We start from the raw sequence: 22,248 nt of genomic DNA, 5'->3' as shown, positions 1-22,248 counted from the left end.
GTGCTGCTGTGACAGGAAGTTCTGCCACTTGAGTGACTTACATAGTAGTTTCCTTTTTTTTCCCCCTTGAGTTTCTGTGGTTATAACTCTAGAGGCATGGTTAGAACCGAAAAGCATAACTGCTGTGTAGTTCGCATTAAGTGAAGAGAGATTATATTCAGGCAGTGAGCGGCTGGCTGTCCCCCACTGTGGTAATGAGGCACTTGGGCGCATGTCTGTATATGAGTGTGAAACAAAATTGTGTTATGTGAAAAAAAGCTAGACACATGCTGGGCCTGGTGGCACATGCCTATAATCCCAGCACTCAGGAGGCAGAGGTAAGTGGATCTCTGTGAGTTCGAGGCCAGCCTGGTCTACAAAGCAAGTCCAGGACAGCCAAGTCTACACAGAGAAACCCTGTCTCCAAAAAAAAAAAAAAGCGCTATATATAAGCCCCATGTAATTTTGTGGTTCATTTTATATGAAATCTCCAGGACAGGCAAAAGTATAGTTACTCTACGGCAGCAACATCCTACCCCTATAGAGTGTGTGTGTGTGTGTGTGTGTGTGTGTGTGTGTGTGTCTGCATTTATGGTGCCAGGCGATGCATGTACACATGCATACAGATGCATATGGAGGTCAGAGTTTGATGTTGGCTATCTTTGTCAATCGAAGACTGAGCTGGGCTGGCTGGCCAGTGAGCGTCCAGGCTCCTCCTGTCTCCACCCCCAGCACTGAGGTAACAGGCTTGGGCAGCCATACCTAGCTTTTACACAGGTCCTACGCATCGACCTCAGATCCTTCTGGTCATATGACAAGCACTTTTTTTTTACTCAGCCAAGTTCCCAAGTCTCCCCACCCTGTGTTTGTATTTCTACTTAGGCCCCTAGTAATGGAAGATGAAGCAATTTGGAGATAAAACATAACAAATTACACGTATTAGGGGACCTAGCATTATCAAGACGGCAGTGCTCTCTGGATTGCCATCCACCCCCTGTCAAAGTCCCCTACAATCCCTCTCAGAACTGCAGCTCAGAGACTGGGGATGTCACTCAGTGGTGGGATGCTTCCCTGGTATATGTGACATCCTGGCCTCCGTCCCCTCCGTCCCCGTTCTGGTGTACAAACAAACCAGAAATGCCTGTTTGCTTTTTGTTGAGGTGGACAAGCTGCCCTAATCTTAAGGGACTCAGGATAGACAGAAGAGTCTGGAAAGAGAAGACCAAAGCTGGAAAAGTTACTGCAGACTAATCAGGCTGGCACGGCACTGACGTAAGAATAAATACAAGGATCGATAAGAAGAGAGCCTCCTGATTGTTGTTGGTCGGCTGACCTTTCACAAGGGCACCAAGACCCATCAATGGAAAAAAAATCCAGAAAATAGTGCTGGAACAACTGAACACAAAGCTGTTTCATCTCATGTAAAATTCACTTGCAAAGGGGCAATAGCTGTAAATATAAAATCTACAATGACAGACCTCTTGGCTTAGGCAGTGGTTTATACATGGCACTGAAAATACACAGACAGAAGAAAAAGCTCGATGGATGGAGCCACAGTGAAACACTAGGGATGTAAACACTGAGAAAGTAGAGTGATAACCTAAGAAGGAAAAGGATTTCATAAATTACGTATGTAATGAAAGACTTGTGTCCAGCAACAGTATTAAAATGCAATGACAAAAAGGTAAATTACCCAGTTTGAAGCTGGCATCAGTTTACTCCATGACTCAGCAGTCCTCCCTGGAATTCATCCAAGAGATGTTGCAGTGTTGGCCAGTGTCGGTGGCCCAGCCTCTTAAGGTCACATGGCCATTGGCAGAGCCTCCATGTTGGCCCACTGGTGGCCCATAGTGAATGTTTGTCACTGTGCAAGGGGCCGATAAGCCTATGAAAAGATACTTGGTGTTGAAAGTCGTTCAGAACTGCCAATCAAACCCAGTGAGAGGTAGGACTTAGCACCCGCCTCGCTGTGTGCGGCAACAATGCAAGAAACAGCTGGAAACAAGTGCTGGTGTGGCTGTGGAGAAGAAACAGCTGGAAACAAGTGCTGGTGTGGCTGTGGAGAAGAAACAGCTGGAAACAAGTGCTGGTGTGGTTGTGGAGAAGAAACAGCTGGAAACAAGTGCTGGTGTGGCTGTGGAGAAGAAACAGCTGGAAACAAGTGCTGGTGTGGCTGTGGAGAAGAAACAGCTGGAAACAAGTGCTGGTGTGGCTGTGGAGAAGAAACAGCTGGAAACAAGTGCTGGTGTGGCTGTGGAGAAGAAACAGCTGGAAACAAGTGCTGGTGTGGCTGTGGAGAAGAAACAGCTGGAAACAAGTGCTGGTGTGGCTGTGGAGAAGAAACAGCTGGAAGCAAGTGCTGGTGTGGCTGTGGAGAAGAAACAGCTGGAAACAAGTGCTGGTGTGGCTGTGGAGAAGCCAGAGCCCTCATTGCTTGCTGGTGGGGATGTGAAGTGGGACAGCACTTCGGGAAAGTCTCTAGCACACCACGCACTCAAAGTGCTAAGCATCAATTTACTGCAGGACTCAGCAGTTCTTGGAATATACCCAAGAGAAATGAAAAATTTTAAATTCCATATTTTTTATAATAGTAAAAAAAAAAGAAGAAGAAGAAGAAGAAGAAGAGACAAGGCCAGTGTCCATCAGCAGGTGAAAGAATAAACAACATATGGTATTGCCATACAGTGGCCTGTAATTCAGCAACAGAAAGGAAGGAAGCGTGAGTAAGAACATGCTGCCAACATGCCAGTACGGCGTGTACTGCTGTACGCGCTAGAAAAACAACTAGACGCAAAGTCGATGCAGTTTTGCGATTCATTTTGTGTGATGCCTCTGGGACAGGCACGTGTGGAGAGACACGTGAGGCAGTTATTGCCTGTCTAGACAATGGCAGTTAGAAGGCCGTGGGGGGTGGTTGCTGATACCCAAGAGGAGGGCGAGGAGGATGTTCTCGGCTGAGGTTGTGATGCTGGTGCAGCTGTGACTCTAATCAGGCCCACAGCAGACACCCGATGACATCCCACGGTGCCGTTACTTCCGGGGACCTTTTTGAGGTCGCTTTCTTGATGGTGGCCTTGTTCTGTTTCTCTCATGTCCGTCTCTGTTCGTGTTCTGTTGTTTCTCCATCCATTTGATCGATGCCCAATCCGCTGATCCTGACTCAGTCTTCTGAGCGCAGCGACTGAGTTCACAGACCAGTATGCTCACTCTTTCTTTGTATCCTGAGCAGATTCCTTGCATTCTCCTGCCAATTATTTTTAATTCTTGATGTCATTTTTTTCATTATTCAACACAATCTCCAACTTCAGTGAGGTGGCTGACCACATCCATGACCAAAGCCTCCTCCAATCTAGAATTCCGTTGCTGAGCCAGCCCCAGCCTCTGTTTTCTTGACAGCACCCTGGCCACAGCTCTCCTTCTGTAGATGTCTGTGTCTGCCTCACCTCTTGCAAATCTTGCAGATCGCTCGCCCTCTGGTCCTTTGGGCTGGGGCCTGCCAGTCTCATGACGGCTACGGCTGTGGCACAGGGTGGTGGGCACGATCTCCGGAGGGAGGTGGAAGTAATCTCGGAGATACTGGATGCCCTCATTGCGTCAGGTACCAATAGCAATGTCTCCAGGCAAACTTCTCCTTCACGCAGCCTCAAGACTTGAGAGACTGCATGGCCTTCATTACGTGAAGGTTGGGCACATTCTTGTCTGCCAGCTCAGGGTCTTTAGGCATATGGACATCTTTCTTGGCAATCATCACTCCTTCCTTTAAAAGGAGTTCCTAGATGGCAGTTTGGTTCTTCCTAGGCATCAACATCGTGGCAGCTGCAGGGTCTGAGGCAGAGGCTGGAAAGCCTTTGATATCATGTTTAACAGGAACACATTTCTTTACAATTTCCTGCTTTTTGCCCCCAATACAAATTCTTTTTCTCCAGCATGTCAAGAAACAGCATTCTGGTGTAGGAGAGAAAACATTGATTGGGATCATTTCTACAAGAACTTGTGGGCTGGAGTGTAGCTCAGTGGTACAGTTCCTGGCTAGAATGCTCATGGCTACATTCAACACCTAGTACACTTTGCGGCCTTGCTTAGATTTTTTAAAAAGCATTGTATTATTATTATTTATATGTGTGTGTGTGCGCACGCGCTTGTGTGAGCACATGTGAGCATACATGAGTACATGTGAGCATGCATGAGTATGTGAGTGCATGTGGGTGAGCATTTGTGTATGTGTGTGTGTGAGCATGTGTGAATGCTGTGAGCATATGTGAGTGTGTGGAGGTGTGTGAGCATGTTGAGCATGTATGAGCACGTGTGAGGGTTATGAGTGTATGTGTGGGTGTGTGAGCATGTGTGAGCATATATGAGCATACCTGCCATAGCATGCATGTGGAGATCGAGGATACCCTTGTAAACTTGGTTCTCTCATTCCATTATTATGTGCGATCAAACTTAGGTCACCAAGTTTGCACAGCAAGTGCTTTTGCCTGCTGAGCCTTCTTGCTGGCCCCTGGCATGCAGCTGTGATCCTATGTGCTAATCTATATAAGCAAGGCAGCTCCTGCTACCTAGAGGGTGCCAGCCTTCAGTGGTATCACACAGGCAAACAAAAACATTGAGGACTTGGTGTCTCGTCTGGACATCAGTGTCCGTCACTTAAATTGAGTTGGGAGTCCCAGGAAGAAGTACTTTCCTGTCACATGTGTTCCCCAGTCACGGGCTTGACTTGAGAGGACAAGGAAATCCTGTGTGCGATTCCACTTCAGGTCCACTTCTGTTAATGGAGGATTTGGTGACTTCTTTTCCAAGGAGATTTATACTCACCATGTAGAGACCAAAGAACTCGCTGCCACTACTATTTTCCAGACATGTTCAGGTAGTTAGTGCCTTTGACATTCATAGACCTGCTGAGGGAGGTCACAAAAAATAGGAAAAGGCCTGTCCACAAGAAACGATATGAACACGTGACAGGGTCAATCATAACAGGAAAGCAAAGGGCAGAGACAAGCCAGTGAGCTGTCATCACTGGGCTGGGGAGGAGGCGGGGCCCAGTGTGGAAGGGAGGTGGGAGATTGAGATCGACAAAACTTGGTTGGATTTCAGTGTCTCAGCCTCTTAAGGCCACATGACATTCAGCAGAGCCTTTGTGTTCTCCTACTGATGCACTGGGAGTGTGTGCCGTCTGTACAGACACAGGGTGAGGAGGACCAGCTGTGGGGCACTGTCATCCACAGGCGGGTGTCACAGCTGTCTGTCCAGGCACAGGGTGAGGAGGACCAGCTGTGGGGCACTGTCATCCACAGGTGGGTGTCACAGCCATTTGTGCAGGCACAGGGTGAGGAGGACCAGCTGTGGGGCACTGTCATCCACAGATGGCTGTCACAGCTGTCTGTCCAGGCACAAGGTGAGGAGGACCAGCTGTGGGACACTGTCATCCACAGGGTGTCACAGCTGTCATCCAGCTTTGAATGTCCTTTAACTCCTCTTCTGCTAAGTGGTTCAGCTTTATTCGGGAACACGGCAGGAGGCAAAAGCCCATAAGAAACAGATGAGGATTTCTTGCACAAATGCTGTGCGTTCACATGCCGCCTGATAGCACTGCTGTCTGTAACTACCAGCTGAGGACTCTTGTCTTGTGAGCCGGCACTTCAGGAGTCCTGACGTCAGAATGTCCACAGACCTCACAAGCACTTGGTAACTCCACAGCGTCTCTGTGGCATAGAACTCAGAGTGTCATTTACTAACCTGCGGTCCCTGTGTAGTCACCAGTATATACCAAAAATGTTTCCCTTTTTGGTAAAATGGCATAGATAGAAGCCTGCAACAAGCCATTTTTGTCGGCAGAGCTTGGTAACGTCAGAGTCAGGACCGAGGCAGGAGCGAGTCCTGGCTTGCTCGCCCTCCATATTTTAAGCGATACTTGTAGCCAGCAAATGAATGAGTCTATCACAGAGAGAGACATTGTCCTGTGACTTATGTGTCTCCATGGGAGAGCCGAGGAAGAACAACAGGAAGTTTTGAGAACGTGAGGTCAAAGAAATAGCTCAGTGCTGGATCCCTCACCTGGCAAGATCCAACTGCTGAAGTCCACATCATTTTGTGCAGAGCAATGGAGAAAATGCCCAGGAATACACCAGGAAGAGCAGAGCCAGAATAAGTGGGAAAGCATCCTCCTAAGGCGCCGTGGCTGCCGGCATGGCCCTGCTGCACCTGTTGTTTATGATTGCCTAGGAGAACAGGCTCAGCAGCCAATGGTTTTCTTTTGTTGGTTTTTCTGTTTGTTTGTGAAGGCTTCCAATGTTTGTCTCAAGGTTTTTGTTTTTGTTTTTGTTCTTTTAAGATATGGTCACACGTAGTCCAGGCTGGCCTTCGTCTAACAGAGGATTGTCTTGAACTTTGGATTCTCTTGCCTCCCCCTTCTGAGTGCAAGAGTTACAGGTGTGCAAGAGTTACAGATGTGCACCGCCACAGCCGGCTTTGGGGGCTCTGGTGTGGGGCCCAGGCCTTCACACATGGCAAGCAGACATGGCCACCAGGACTACACCCTTCAAATGGTTTTCCAACACTATTTGTTAGCATATAATTTGCCAGACAAAAGCCAGTGTCACCCTGGAGAGGTGACTTAGTGGATAAGAGTATTCGCTGCTCTTGCAGAGGACCCAGGTTTGGTCCCCAGCACCCATATGGCGCCGCACAACTGTGCATAACTCAAGATTCAGAGGCGCTGACTCCTTTTCCAGTCAACCTCACACATGTGGTGCGCAGAAACATTTAGGCAAAACACTCGTACGATAAGATGAAAATAAGGAAATCTATAATAAAAGCAGAAGGTTTAGGTCTAACTCAGAGCATCATGGTCCTCACAGCAGCCTTCTCTCTGTGTACTCTCCAGGCTCAGTGATACGTGCTACAGATAACAAACTGTCAGTCTTCTCTTCAACTGAGAATAATTCTCCGTTCTCTGTACTGTGGAAGGTGTTTTAACTCCCCATAAAACCTGCCATAGATTATTTTTCTTGTTTTAAATTATTTTGGGGAAAAGGAAGGGGTGATATCTTTCTGTTATTTAAGCAAGTTCTTCAAGAGATGATCAGAGAAGTGTGAGAGTTAGTGTAGAAGTCAAGGTGGCTCCTGGGGTCGTGCCTTAAAGCACTCCACCCCCCTAGAAGCTTTAAATTCTATCTCATAGGAGAAAGAGGGGTCACAGTCTTCCCACTTTTATAGAATGAGCGTCCTTTGCTCCCCAAGTCTGTGTACCGGTCTGTAGGCCAAATATCTCACATCCCTTCCACTGATCCAGCTTAACATGCCTGAAGCCATTTTGTTTTCAACTGCCATCTTGTGCATCAGGTAATCTGGGTAGGCGTTCTAAACCCAACAAGATAAACAGAGTTGTGGCCACTAGCAGCCAGGGTCTTACCTAATGGATTCTCCCTGTGCTACAAGTTTTTTTAAAAGGCCATGTCTACTCCAGTTGACTGCAGGCCATCCTTGTCCACCTTAACACATGGATCCCTTCTCCTGCCTCCTTGGCTGGCCAGATCCTGCCCCAAGGACCTGGAAAGCTACCTTCTGCACAGTGCCATATTTATTTACCTGTCTTCTGTTTGAAGCAACTTCCACGCTGAGCTAAACAAAACAAGGTGTCTGCAGGGTCTCGCTCCGCCAGCATCCTTCCAGTTTCTGCCTGTGGTCACAGTGCCTCCCCCGCCCCGCCCCCCCCCCCCCCAGGGTGCAGATGATCTCAGAATTCCTCATTTAATCTAATTAGCATATGCAGTCCTCAGGAAAGCTTACTTTGGAGGTAATCAGGTCAGAATTTGAATACTGGTTTGTTGACTAAGTGTTTTGAAAATAGACCAATGTGTTCCTCTCCTAGACCTTTAAGAACTACAGTGTGTGGTGCCAGTGCTATTCTTTTCTCTCTTTTTTTTCTTTCTCTCATTCCTAATTCTTTTATTTCCTCTTCTTCATTTTGTTTGTTTGTTTTGTTTTTTGAGACAGGATTTCTCTATGTAACAGAGCCCTGTATGTCCTGGATTTGTAGACCAGACTGGCGTTGAACTCACATAGATCCACCTGTCTTTGCCTCCCAAGTGCTGGATCAAAGGCGTTCACCACCACACCTAGCTCAATGCTATTTCTTGGCTTCCATCTTTCTTTCTTGACATCAGAGTCTTATTTTTACTGTTATTTAGTGCCAGACCCTGTTGCTGGTCGGGTACCTTTTAGTGTAGCTTTGCACTGTCGTGCACTGAACACACAGCTAGCGACAGCTTGCTTTCAGTGGCCCACTCAGAAATACCCTGTGAGTGAATGCCCAAGTGTTCTTACTTAACCAGAGATGCATGAAGCAGAGTACCCAATGCTGTAATTCCTCTGTAAAGAAACATGCTGGAGGGAGGGAGGAGAGGATGCTGGGAAAGGACTGCTGATCCTGAGGGGACAGTTGGAGACAGGCTTTATAAAAAGTGTCTCAGGGCCTGCACTCATCAGCACACTCCCTTGCACACTCACTTGCACACTCACTTGCACACTCACTTGCAGTCACCAGCACACTCCCTTGCACTCACCAGCACACTCAATTGCACTCACCTGCACACTCCCTTGCACTGATCTGCATACTCACCCAGATGCTCACCTTTACACTCACTTGCATACACGATTCAGGAAAGGTTGTTTTGTCAAAGACTTGGTGTCTTGTGCCTGGTCAGTGTACATGTAAGTGTAAGTGTCTGATTTTCTTTATTCCTGTGAAGTCCTCTCCAATACAGGACATGTCATTTACGCACAGGAGTGGCGAGGTGAAATGCCGCTTTGTGGCTTCTTTGGCAGCATTCATTGAGGGTCTGAAGGTTGTACTTTGAGGGTTTTTTTTTTTGCTTCAATTTGTAATTTTTTAATTTTTTTAAAAATTAATTTATTCATATTACATCTCAGTTGTTAGCCCATCCCTTGTATCCTCCCATTCCTCCCTTCCTCCCACTTCCCCCCTATTCCCCTCCCCTATGTCTGTGTCTGAGGGGGACCTCCTCCCCCTGTATATGCTCATAGGGTATCAAGTCTCTCCTTGGTGACCTATTATCCTTCCTCTGAGTGCCACCAGGCATCTCCATCCAAGGGACATGTTCAAATATGGGGCACCAGAGTTTGTGTGAAAGTCAGATCTCCTTCTCCACTCAACAGTGGAGAATGTCCTGTCCATCGGCCAAGGAAAATATAGGCAGTAAACCTCGAACCCCTACCCAGACTAGCCGATGGTGTAGTTTGAGTCTTTCTGACAACAGAATGGTGTGTCCACAAGGGCAGTTATCTGTCAGGCCACAGCTTTGTGATGAACCACTCAGCCCACATAGTCCATGAGTCACAGGCTGCCCTGCAGGTCGCCTCTGGGGCTCATCCCAGCCGTGGTGACCCTGAGGCTTTCTGCTGACCCTCTTCCAGGACACCCCCCCTCCTGCCCTGGCTGCCCCTGCCATGCTGCCTTCTAGGGAGGAGTGTCGGGAGCCAGGAGAGGCAGCAAACAGAGCAGGCATAGAGGGAGGAGGATTGGGCAAGAAGTCACAGCCCTGCTCATATAGGACATGTAGGGCGGAGGGTGCCTCAGTCCAGTGGGAGCCAGAAGGACCATTGTGAGCAGGCAGGCCTTTTGTGTCAGATGCCTGGTACTGAACGCCCTTCAGTGCCTATTTAAGGAGTCTGGACCTTTTCTGATTCTGCTGATGTTTTTTGTTATCAAGACCGTATAGCATAAGGTTAGCAGACATAGCAAGACATTTTTAATGGAAAGAAAACTCAGATGCATGGCGGTGCCATCTGCACACGACACGTGTGTTCCCAGACCCTCTGAAACCACAGAGACCCAAAAGTTAAATATAGGTTTTTCCTAGGCATACTTACACTGGTCACAATTTAATGTATAACTTAGGCAAATAATAACAACAGTAGTGATTAAAAGAAAAAAATAAAGAATAACAGCAGTAAAACAGAACTGGTTCAGCCATGAGGGCGAGGGCGCTTGCAACAAAGCCTGCTGGCTTGAGTTCAGTCATGAGGACCAACTCCCACAAATGGTTGTCTGGTCTCCACATATATGTTGGCTGTGTCATGTATGGGCGCACACACACAAATGGAAAAAAAAGTTTTCACCTGTACTAATTTTCCATCTCTGTAGGGCAATTTGTTTTCTTACCGATCCTTAAACGGCCCTCCTGTGCTATAGCTTGGTTTCTGTTTAAAATCAGAATTTGGGGTGGTTGCGGGGGAGCTGGTTTTGATTTACGACGGTGATGTTAATGTCAGGTCATAGCCAGTCACCCTGCTTTTCTTTTCTCTCTAGTGTCAAATCAACAGTGCCTTGACTTCCTTCCATACTGCTCTGGAACTGGCCGTGGACCAGAGAGAAATCCAGCATGTGTGTCTGTATGAAATCGGTAAGTATGAGGCTCCAGCATGTCTGTCTGTCCGAAATCGGTAACTATGAGACTCTAGCATGTGTGTCAGTACGAAATCAGTAATAACTGTGAGAATCCAGCATGTCTGTCTGTTTGAAATCAGTAAGTATGAGGCTTCAGCATGTGTGTCTGTCTGTATGAAATCCGTAACCGTGAGATGTTTGCTTGCTCTTGTGCTCAAGCAGTCAGGCCCTGTGCCGCAGTCCTCCTGCTCTGTGTGATGAGGACCCTCTCACACTGGCACTCACACTAATGCTTGTCTCTCTGGTGCTCCCTGTTCCTTGTTACCAGTTTTGATTTGGGGGACAAAAAACAGTATGGGGTGGATTACTCCAGTACACATTAAAGTTCAATACTCTTGAACAGTTAGCGCCTAGGAGGAGGCTGGACCCCACCTCTTCTAGCTGTCTGTTCCCAGGTACCAGATGAGTTATTGAAGCCTCCTGAGCCACGTGCTGCCAGTGGAGGGGCAGAGCCTGGCTGATATGGGAGGAAGGAACATCAGTTGAGGAAATGCCTTCCCTAGAGCATCAGATTGGCCTGTGGGCAAGTCTGTGGGGTGTTTTCTTGATTTATGATTGATGCGGATAGGCCCATCCCTCTGTGGGCAGTTGGTCTTGGGTGGTATAAGAAAGCAGGCTGAGCAAACAACAAGAGACAGGCTAGTGAGCATGTCCTCCGTGGCCCTGCCCCAGTCCTTGTCCACAGGTGCCAGCCCTGGCCAACCTCCACAATGGACTGTGATGGGGCCATGTAAGCCTTTCCTCCCTGGGTTGTTCTGGGTCAGCATTGTGTCCCAGGACTGGAGGCAAACTAAGGCACAGCACCTCCCTTGTAGCAGCCAGCAGGGTCACCTGCAGGTGGGACCCAGGGCTTCCAGCAAGTGGAAGGCCCTCCCTGGTCAGCTGGTCTGTCTTCTGCTTCTTTAGAGATCCATCCGCACACGGTCGTGGATGTGGGGCTAAGATTCAGCAATTGTACAAAATGGGGTAGAGTAAAGGAATCAGCGATTGAGGGGGGGTGGACTCGGGGCTGAGTGAGGACCCATTTGCCTTCTGCCTCTGTTTTCCATTTAATTCAAGTCCACGTTCTCTCACAGAGTGAGCATGTTAGCTCACTCTCTCAGGCTAAACTATGTCAAGACTGTGTTTTGTAGAGCCAGGCTGTGTTTGTTCTAGACTGCATACCGCACCTCCGCTAGTGCACATGAGAAGTCTAGGGTGACACAACTTCTTAGTGACATGCCTAATACGAGCGAGAATGCTCTTTTGTTGTGGTGGTGGGGTGGTTTGGTTGTCTGCCTGTTTGTTTTGGTTTCTTGTTTCTGGCCCCACCATCCTGCGTCTGTCTCCAAGGTGCTGAGATTCTAAGCCTGGCTCATAAGTTTCTTTCCATAGAGGCAAAAATGATATGGAGGAAGGAGTAACGGACCCCCAGCCACAGTTTTTCCTTATGTGGGCTTGGGAAAGTCCCAAGCCTGTTGATTGCCCCTTCCTAAAACTAGGACAAGGCTGGAGTCAGGACCTGCAAGCACTGTAGCACAGGCTGGCATGTTCACTCTAGGGCTCAATGCTGGAAGGGCAGTTTGTAACCGTGGGAGTAAACTGCTGCCACCTAGCAGAACACCGCTGGGCTGGGATGGAGTAGAGATGGGGTCTGACCTCAGCACCGGCTCGTACTGGCCTCTCACACCAGTTGAGAATGCGCAATGATATTTTCTCATTATGGTGGGTGCTTTTCAATGGCAGTGCTAAGTGTCTAGTCTGTCCAGCTAACCTCTACACTGTCCCTTCCTGCCTCTGCTGTACCTGCAGGTGTGCTGAGCTCACCGTCTTAGTGCAGGTGTACTATTAGTACAGGTGTACTGAGCTCACCATCTTAGTGCAGGTGTACTGAGCTCACCATCTTAGTGCAGGTGTACTGAGCTCACCATCTTAGTGCAGGTGTACTATTAGTACAGGTGTACTGAGCTCACCATCTTAGTGCAGGTGTACTGAGCTCACCATCTTAGTGAAGGTGTACTGAGCTCACCGTCTTAGTGCAGGTGTACTATTAGTACAGGTGTACTGAGTTCACCATCTTAGTGCAGGTGTACTGAGCTCACCATGTAAGTGCAGGTGTATTCTTAGTGCAGGTGTGCTGAGCTCACTGTCTTAGTGCAGGTGTATTCTTAGTGCAGGTGTACTGAGCTCACCATCTTAGTGCAGGTGTGCTGAGCTCACTGTCTTAGTGCAGGTGTATTCTTAGTGCAGGTGTACTGAGCTCACCATCTTAGTGCAGGTGTGCTGAGCTCACCATCTTAGTGCAGGTGTACTGAGCTCACCATCTTAGTGCAGGTGTATTCTTAGTTGGTACAGGTGTAGTGAGCTCATCGTCTAAGTGAAGGTATACTCTTAGTGCAGGTGTAGTGTGCTCACTCTCATAGGGTGTTGGTCTAAGCTCATTAACATAGAGTGGCGAGCTAACCTCAGTGCCTTGGACTCTGCACCTCATCTTACCTTAGAGGGTATAGCGGGCTCACTGTCTCAGGGTAGCACACTAAATGTGCTCCTTTTGTAGGCTGGTGCAGCATGATTGAACTCAACTTCAAGGATGCGTTTGATTCCTTTGAGAGGCTGAAAAACGAGTCCAGATGGTCGCAGTGCTATTACGCATATCTGACTGCAGGTGAGTCACTGTCCTGTGTGGCCGGCCAGCCCCCACATCCTGGCAGGTGGGTGTGGAGGAGGAGGAAGCTGAGCTCCCTCTTCCAGGTTCTTCCTCGTTGATGTTTAGTGCAAGGGTGTGCAGGGATGGCTTCTTCTTGTTCCCATATGATTAAAGAATTTAAAGGTAGGAGCTAAGGTCTCTTGGGGAGACCTGTGGAGCCACCACATGGCACCTGGAAAATCTGGGTCCCTTCCTAGGGTTCTTAGTGTCCTTAGTAAAAGTACTTTAGAGTCAAATAAAGTTCAAGGGTAATTTATCTGAGGTGAAAAGAAAAACCCAAGGGCAGGCGTGCCGGGATTCTGCCATCCGCCCAGGGGGGTGGAGGAAAGAGGGAAGAGCCATGCTGCTAGAGAGACGTTGGCACAGAAGTGGACTCAGGCAGCCACTGGTGGGAAGGGAACCCTAGAAAAAAGTAAGGAGACTCAAAGTGCTGGAGCTTAAAAGCTTACCTAGTGTCGCCAGGAGGAGGAGAGGATCTTCACTGCCTTCTGAGCTGGGCAGACCCTGCTGAGTCTACTTCCTGGTGCCTCATCGGGACTGCCCAAGGGGTGAGGATTCTGGGGGACAAAAGTACATTCTCATAAGGTGAGGGCACCTTCCTGAGGCATGGTCCCTTAGCCAGGGCCTCAGCCTTAACCACTGGAGTCCCTCTGAAGAGAGGCGATAGCGCATGTCTCCACCAACAGGCAAATCCTGGTCTTTGCTCTAACCGAGTAAATGGGACAGATATGCCCAGAGACCCAGCTGGCTGCCAAGAACTCCAGGGCTGAGCCCACTCACCCCCACACGCCCCCCCAGGCCTGTTAGTCTTTAGAAGGCTTCCACATGAAGCTGTTTTTGCTCCCAACAATCTCAGCATTCTATTTTTCATGTGATTAAAGAAAAAGTTTATTTTTTAAGATAAATTTATTTATTTATTTTATGTATATGAGTGTTCTGTTTTTATGCACACCAGAAGAGGGGATCCAATCCCATTACAGATGGTTGTGAGGGACCATGTGGCTCCTGGGAATTGAACTCAGGACCTCTGGAAGAGCTGTCACTGCTTTTAACCTCTGAGCCATCTCTGCCACCTCCTGGTTTGTATTTATTAGATCTGTAGAGTGGTTTTCAGAGTCGGACATGTCTTTCATGATGTGAGTAGTTTTAGCTGGTGCTATATATACTCACAAGTAAGTTCCTTGGAGCCTGAGTTTGTTCAACCCCATTTTGCCAAGTCAGCCAAGTCATATTTGCAGGGCGTAGTCACAGAGCTCAGGGCACCCTCATGCTTAGCAGCATTACAACAAACATGACTGTGTGGTGTGTGGCTCTGTGCTTTTGGAAGCTCTTAGATGACATAGTTGGCTTTGTGCTGCCACCTGGTGGGCAAAGATGTCATCTGTCTCTGAGCCACAAAATGCTTAGGATTATAGAGGTGCAGAACTGAAAAGACCAGGAAGTGGGGAGCTGTGCATCTCCTCCTCTGAGCAGCCCTTCGTAAAGATCTTCAGGTTTGCTCTGTAGAAGTCATCTCAAATGGGATTCTTTTAGCTAAAATTCAAGACTAACACGAATACTTGCCTTGGTGCTGGGAGTCGAACCCAGGACCTTGCTATGCTCTGCCTTTGAACTACATTCAGATACCACCAAGCACCCCAAACATTATTGTAAACACCCCTGTATTCCTTTGAATGTTTGCCTTTGGTGGGACATCTTCCCCCATTTCAGTCCCATCCCCTTAATTCCTCTAATTAAAATAAAACACATTCTGTGTAAAATCACACCAGAGAGCAGTCAGTGCAGGCTGCCTCCTCATCTCTGTGTGCCATAGTATCCAATTTCTGTGGGCCGTTCCTTTCTCCTGCCTTTGTGTATGCTGTTTATTATTTCTGATACGTGGGCTGGTATGCTATGTCTCACACTTACAGGGTTATTTTATGCAATTTGCCAGTATCTTGGATAAAAATAAGAGCTACTTATTGGTAAGCACTGGTCTGCCCAACACTTTGAGAAGCTAGTGATCCCAAGAAAGCCAGCGATTGGTAGGTGTGGCTGGGTTTTGCAATCGGAGACGGGCACCTGTTCTGTGTTGTTTTTGTTGCGGGTACAGGAGATGATGAATGTACAATTGCTTTATGACCAGACATTTACATGCCAGATGTTTGGGGATCACAGACCACTCTAGTTGTAGTTTTGTGAGAAAAGGGTCCTCATCTCTGTTTTTTACAAGGGGTCATTTAGAGGGGCCTGGTGTGTGAACGGCCTCTGTTCGAGTACATGACAAAAGAAACTCTTGGTCCCACAGTCAAGGAAGGTGCCTTGCGGGGTTCTGTTGGAGTTGGCCATGGCAGAAAGTGTGAACTGACCAAAGGGGACAGGTGTCCAGCACCTAGGCTTCCGTTCTCATCTTATGTTTTCTAGTGATGAGAAATACACAGCACAAACCTTCCGTTCTCAGCATTCTTCTTTGTGCCTCAGCACCACTTCCACTGCCACCATCATCCACCCCAGGACTTCCACATCTGAAGTCTCCCCGCTGGAGGAGGAGGTTGCCTCCTCCTCCAGCACGCGGTCACCCTGAATTCAACTGCCCTGTGCCTCCTGGGAGCACATAAAGGCAGGTCCATATTGTGGCTGAATAATGTTCCATTGCATATTGTGTGCCCACCATATCTTGCATACCCATTCATCCACCAATGGACACTTACTTGGTTGCTTCCTCTTTTTGACTGCTGCTGGCATGTTTACTGAGCACACTGGTGCTCAAGCATCACCTTGAGCCCTTGCTCCCAGTTTCTTTTAGAACACCTGGAAATAGCGTTACTGGATCTGATCTCTACTATTTTTTTGCAGTGTTTCTAAAAGGTTAAAATTACGTAAGAATTATGTTACCAGAAAAGAGAGTCACTTAGGGATGATGTAACTGAGTCTTAGTGGAAGAACAGATATGCTAAGTTCTATCTAGATCTCAGTCTTTTTTGTTTGGTTGGTTGGTTGGGTTTTTGTTTTGTTTTGCTTTTGAGACAGAGTTTCTGTATATAGCCCTGGCTATCTTGGAACTCACTTTGTAGACCAGGCTGGCCTTGAACTCACAGAGATCCACCTGCCTCTGCCTCCCAAGTGCTAGAATTAAAGATGTGCGTCACCACGCCTGGCTAGGTCTCATTCTTAAGTACTGAGTCCTTCCTATGTTCAAACAGGGGTGGGCTTTGGAAACCTCAAAACCACTGTCTCTGACTGCTGTAAGAGGGATGGCTGGGAGGTTAGAGTCTGTTCTTCAGGGTGTGTATGTGTTCAGGTGTGGCTCAGATGCAAGATCTCTCTGTTCCTCATCAAATGTCTTGATCACTCTTCTGTTGCCCTGGAGACACACCAGGAGCATGGCAACTCTCATAAAAGAAAGCGTTGCCTACAGTTTCAGAGATCCGCGTGATGGAAAGTATGGTGTCAGGCAGCTATAGTACCAAGAAGTAGCTGAGGGGGGTGGAGAGATGGCTCAGTGGTTAAGAATGCTGCCTGCTCTTCCAAAGGTCCTGAGTTCAATTCCCAGCAACCACATGGTGGTTCACAACCATCTGTGATGTGATCTGATGCCCTCTTCTGTCCTGCTGGTGTACATGCAGGCAGAACACTGTGTACATAATAATAAATAAATAAACCTAAAAAAAAAGAATTAGCTGAGAGCATTACATCCCTACCTGTAGGCAGCAGGGAGGAGGGAAGCTGACTGACTCTGAGACTAGGTGGGAAACACCTCCAACAAGACCACACCCAATCCTTCCAAACAGTTCATCCACTGGGGACCAAGCATTGTAAATGTACGAGCCTATGGGGGACATTCTCATTCAAGCCACCTCATCCTTTGACTTTGAAAGAGTGGTCTTGGGTTGGGGAGGTGACTCAGTCATCAGGTGCCAGCTGCATCAGTATGTGCCTGGTCCCCAGCACCCACCTTTTTACCGTGCTGGCGCAGCAGCAGCACACATTGGGGAGGTGGACACAAGGAGAGCCCTGAAGTCTAGCCAACCCACCTAGCTGATCTCAACAAAACCAGGTGGAGAGCTATAGAAGAAGACATTTGATACTGGCTTCTGGTCTCCACACGCACATGTGCACACACATGAACATGTACATAGATGACATATACAAGAATGTTCTCAGGTCAGAAAAATGGCTATGAGGATAGAGGTGCTTGCTTCAAGCCTGATGACCCTAGTTCAATCCCTAGAACCCGTATGGGTAGGAGAGGACCCACTCCTTCTGGGTGGCCCTCCACCCCCGCACACACCTCTACCCACCCACCCCTCAGCGCACACATGCATAAAATAAATAACTGTAATGAAGGTCTAATTGAAAAAGGAATGTTCTCGTGACCTCAAACTAAGGCAGCAGAAATTCTCTTTTCTCCCTGGTTTACTACAGCTTGTGGTAGCACTTCCCTTCCCTGACCCTCTTCGTTCCTGAGTGGGCAGTGAGCACCTGGTGACACAGAGCATCGCACACTTCCTTCTCTTGCTGGGATGGAGGAAACCATTTTAGGTTGGTGCCCTCCAGCTGAGAGTGGGTAGTTTCTCCCTTTGAACCCTCTACTACCAAGAATCTCCTGACATCCCCATTGCCTCAGCATCTTCGGCTTTTTCCAGACCTTGTGTCCTTTCTTTGTGTCCTGATAATGTTTGCCTCGGGCCCTGTGCTCTGCCTGCCAAACTCTCAGGTTCTTAAGTAGAGAATGCAGAAGTAGCAGGCAGTTTAACTCCATTCCGAGTATGGAACAAAAAAGCAACCTAGTGGAAAGGATCAGGCGGAGGTAGGTTCAGTGCTGCACAGGAGCTGAGAGGACGGCGCCCAAGAGTGATGGGCATTCCCTTAAGGCCGTGGTGCTGATGCTGGATGTGAGGTCTGCTGATGAAGTGAGGGGAATACAATTGATCTCCAGGATGGGAGGCAGGTGACCTGCTGGCTAGCAACTCTCAGCCACCCTTCTCCCATCTCCCCACGGCCTCCCACAGTCCAAAGGGAGATGAACTTTCTAAAAGCACAGTGGTGCTCCTAAGAGCCTCTGTCACAATAAACAGTGTAGGTTCAGGACCTTAAGAGGGAGAGTGGGGAAATGCATGATAGACAGACAGACAGACAGACAGACACTGTTTTCTCACAGCCTTGGTGGCTTCTGATTATAGATGGCCAGTGAGTGTGTGCAGACTGCTTCATGATTGCTGAGGGCTCCCCTCCCAGTATTCCCTAGACCCCTTGTTATTCAGCACTCTGAAGACAAGGTCTTCAAGTAGCTTGCCCCCTATGACAGGAACTGAGCATTTTATTACCCCTGATGCTCTCTCCTCTCATTAGAGGGCAAGGATGCAAATGCTTTGTGTTCCAACAACTCTGGAGACCCAGGCCTGCAAGGGAGCGTGGGGTTGGTGGGAGGGTGCCATCTTTTGAACTTAACTTGCTTGTGTCCTTTCCCTGGTGACCATGGAAATGCAATTCTGATGTCTTGCAGTTTGTCAGGGAGCCACTGGTGACGTGGATGGGGCACAGCTTGTCTTTAAAGAAGTCCAGAAGCTGTTCAAAAGGAAAAACAACCAGATTGAACAGTTCTCAGTGAAAAAGGTATGCCTATCAGGGCCTGTCGGTCAGTAGCCATGCGCATGAGGTATGGTGAACTGGTGCAAATAGCACCCCCAGAAAAGCTCCCTGCTGTCATAACTCGGGGCATTCCCTCCTGTGGCTGCACACAGCTAAAGCAGGGTTGTCTCTGCCCTGGGCCCTGAGCAGCTAATGAGCCCTGCTGGAGGGAGGAAGTGTCTATAGTGTCCATCTGAAGTGCTGGGCACTTTAGAAGTTGGTGGAACCCATGAAAGGCAGATGGCCCTGCTGCCCAGGATGGTGACCACATCATATTTTATCATAATAAAGATCAAAAGTGGCATTGTGTTTATCAGTAGAAATCTCAGGACTATAGGGGAAGGTCGAAATCTTATTGTCTGTATCTAACCCTGAGATATGACTGATGTCCTAGCTTGTCATAGCTTGATTTTCCTTTCACTTTAGTTTAATTTTTTTTCTTACTCCATAAGGTTTTTAAATTTTAATTAGCTTTTAGTAAATGAATAATTAATGCATTTAATCCAGCGAAAAATAGATTGTAAGGGCTGCAGAGACAGCTCAGCTCTTACAGCAAAGAGCCCAAGTTTGGTTCCCAGCACCCCTGTCAAGCAGCCACAACTGCCTGTAACTCCAGCTCCAGAGACAGGAACCCTCACTCACGCCTACCTATGTATGTACACACACACACACACACACACACACACACACACTTAAAAAGTAAAATACATCTTTAAAATAAATAAATAGATCACAAGGCTAAGAACATGGCTCAGTATTAGGGCACTTACCCGCGTATGAAAAGCCCTGAGTTTGGTTCTCCTACACCAATACATAAATAAATGCATACATAAAAATTATATTATAATTCAGAGTGCAGCTGAGAGCCCTGGGGCTAAGTGGAAGATTAAATTCCACAGGACCACAGTGGGAATGTGTCCACTGAGTTGTTAGTCACCCGCTTGCGGAGGTTCTGGATGTAAGCTGTGCTCCCAGAGCACAGGCACCCAAGACTTGGCTGTATAACAGCTGTGAGACAGACATGAATATATTTTAAAAGCAAACGTGCAGAACACTTGTAACGTGGAGAGACTTTTCTGTGTGGCTTTGTATGGGAGGGCTGGTCACGTTGACCTTGCACTTGTGAGGGCTCCAAAGTGCAGCTTGTACTCGGGTTTGGTTTTGAAGATCAGGGGCCTAATATGCTGGGAGTTCCTTGCAGGCTGAGAGATTTCGGAAGCAAACCCCAACCAGAGCGCTGTGTGTGCTGGCGTCCATCGAAGTGCTGTACCTGTGGAAAGCCCTTCCCAACTGTTCCTTCCCCAACCTGCAGAGGATGAGTCAAGGTAAAGCGCCATCTGTGCAGGCAGCTGGTCCGCCGGGGCAGCTTCCTCCAGTCTCCCATTTGTGTCAGCCATCTTGGACAGCAACATCTGTCATGCTGTGGTAGATGATGTGTCATCTGTGGCAGGAGTAGGGCACACTGGTGTAGACGGATCCGCTCGCTTATTAGTGCCTTTCACGTAGTGAAAATGGTGTTAGTTGGGCATGCCGGTGCATGCCTGTGATCCTGGCACTTGGAAGGCGGAGACAGGAAAATCAGTGGTTTAAGATCGCCCTGAGTGACGTAGTGAGTCCAAGCACGGTCTGAGCAACGTGAGACCCCCGTCTCAAAAGGCAAAACAAAAACAGGAAAGGAAAACAATGCCAGTCTTATCAACTTGGTGGATGCTGTGAGCACACACTGAAGGGTCTTGCTTTCATGTACGTGTGATTTGTGTACGTACATGAAAGGTTGAGGTAGTGAAGCATCTGGGACGACTCGCGCAGCTGAGTGTGTCCGCAGAACATCTGCTCTGCCCCGCTAACTTCCTTGTAATCCTCCTCAGTCAGCCCCCACCCCTTGCAGACAACTGTTCTGAGTTCCGTGTCAGTTTGCCTGTCTTTGACCTACAGAGAGGTAGGATTATGTGAGATGTACTTTTTGTTTTGTGACTTTCTTCATGAAACATCATGTCTGTGGCATTTGCCACACAGTAGCCTCTACTAGAAGAGAGTTCCTTTTCCTTGCTGAGTAGTATTCCATTGGGCGGACATAGCAGAGCTGCTCTTTGCTTCTCTGCTTCCCCCGCTGAGGGAACACTGGAGATGTGTTTTAAGCTGCCATGAGTAGAGCTGCTAGGAACATGTACAGTATGTAAGTTTTTAAGTCTCTTATTTTCAGTGTAAATTTGAAGCAATGTAACTAAAAGGCTACATTTTTGACTCGTGTAGTTGAAAATATATGGGCCTATAGGAAATCTTGGTAAAGTCATTTTTATTGTAATGGTAGGAAAATTCCCCAGGAGAACAACCTGGATCTTCACATATGGTGGGCTCTGTTGACTATTAAGCAAACAGTGGAGGCTCACTCATAAAGCTTTAGTAATAGGCATTTGAACAGCATTCTATGGTCTAGAAAATTCTTTTCTCCACACCACAACCCTCAGAAGGAGGGAAGGAGGAAAGGAAGTATTACCTGGCCTGTTCTATGGTGAGGAAACAGGCTCAGATCAGAATCGGCTTGCCCTGTGACCCTAGGAGCTGACATCAACACTGTAGGTCAGAATACTCCACGCTGAGTAGCAGAGATTTCACCAAGTGACCCTGCATGCAGTCTTACCTTTCTGGGAGTCTGCAGAGGCTTACATTGCACAGTTGCCAGTAGAGCAACAGGAGAAAAGCTTACACCTATAAGCCAGACCCTTGAGAGTGCAGGTTTAAGGCTGGTCCTCGCTACATAGAGAGACCCTGTGCTGAACAAAGAGACGAGATGGGGCTGCTAAGGCTGCTGGGCTGAGATGAAACACAGACCTCCAAAGCACTAGTTCCATGGAAGGTGTCTTTGGAAATCTCTTATGCGCTACTCTTTCCCAAAGAGGTGTGTACCGTAAGCAGTCCGGACTTTACTCCAGAAACAGATGGTAGCTACTGCAGAAAGTTCTTCAGATTTGTGCAGCCACACCTGACCAAATACCGGGTTACTCGTTGAATCATAGATTTTTTTTTTTAGACAAGACTTTCTTGTAGATGTTCCCCCTCCCCCACCCTCTCTGCATATGTACTTACAGGCCAAGGAGATGTCCTTGAGAGTTACACCGTCCCCAGGCCTGCACTGGTCTCCACCTCCAGGTTCTGGGGTCACCAGCACCTGCCACCATGCCTAGCCTTTTTAATGTGGGTTCCTGGGATCAGACAATGGACCCTTGCACTTTAACCAAATGAGCTCTCTTCCCAACTTAACTTTTGTTTATTTCTTTAAAACAACAAAATATCCCTACCCCTTAATGGTCAAATACATTGTTTTGGGTCTCTCTCAGTGCCTAGTGCAGCATAGCATATAACCGTAACCAAAGTGTCTATTGCATGGTTTTTTGTAGTTAGTGTAATACAGATTTTTTAAATATTAACAGACATTTTGAAAAGGTTCACAGCAGAATTGGTCACAAAGTCTAGAACAAAGCAGAATTGGTCACAAAGTCTATTA

General features: G+C 47.8%; 1 protein-coding gene and 1 pseudogene across 2 annotated transcripts in view; one reads left to right on the top strand and one right to left on the bottom strand.

Moving 5' to 3' along the window:
- The window catches only part of TTC39C (tetratricopeptide repeat domain 39C), a 92,446-nt gene that overhangs the window by 64,437 nt on the left and 5,761 nt on the right, over window positions 1–22,248 (top strand). Inside the window, exons 7-10 of the mRNA XM_084780446.1 lie at window positions 10,310–10,403; window positions 12,984–13,091; window positions 18,619–18,728; window positions 19,945–20,068. Coding sequence (XP_084636572.1) covers window positions 10,310–10,403; window positions 12,984–13,091; window positions 18,619–18,728; window positions 19,945–20,068 — 436 coding nt within the window. The remainder of the gene's footprint in view (window positions 1–10,309; window positions 10,404–12,983; window positions 13,092–18,618; window positions 18,729–19,944; window positions 20,069–22,248) is intronic.
- On the bottom strand, window positions 2,163–7,650 carry LOC311596346 (small ribosomal subunit protein eS10-like; annotated as a pseudogene). The gene is made up of 2 exons (XR_014783618.1): window positions 7,567–7,650; window positions 2,163–3,924 (listed from the first exon to the last, which is right to left on the bottom strand). The product of XR_014783618.1 is annotated as a small ribosomal subunit protein eS10-like (transcript).

The sequence above is a fragment of the Acomys minous genome (assembly GCF_964271855.1).
Source record: "Acomys minous genome assembly, chromosome: 4".
Taxonomy (NCBI): Eukaryota; Metazoa; Chordata; class Mammalia; order Rodentia; family Muridae; genus Acomys; species Acomys minous.
Note: the sequence above shows the minus strand (reverse complement) of the source record. Positions and strands in the feature narration are given on the sequence as shown.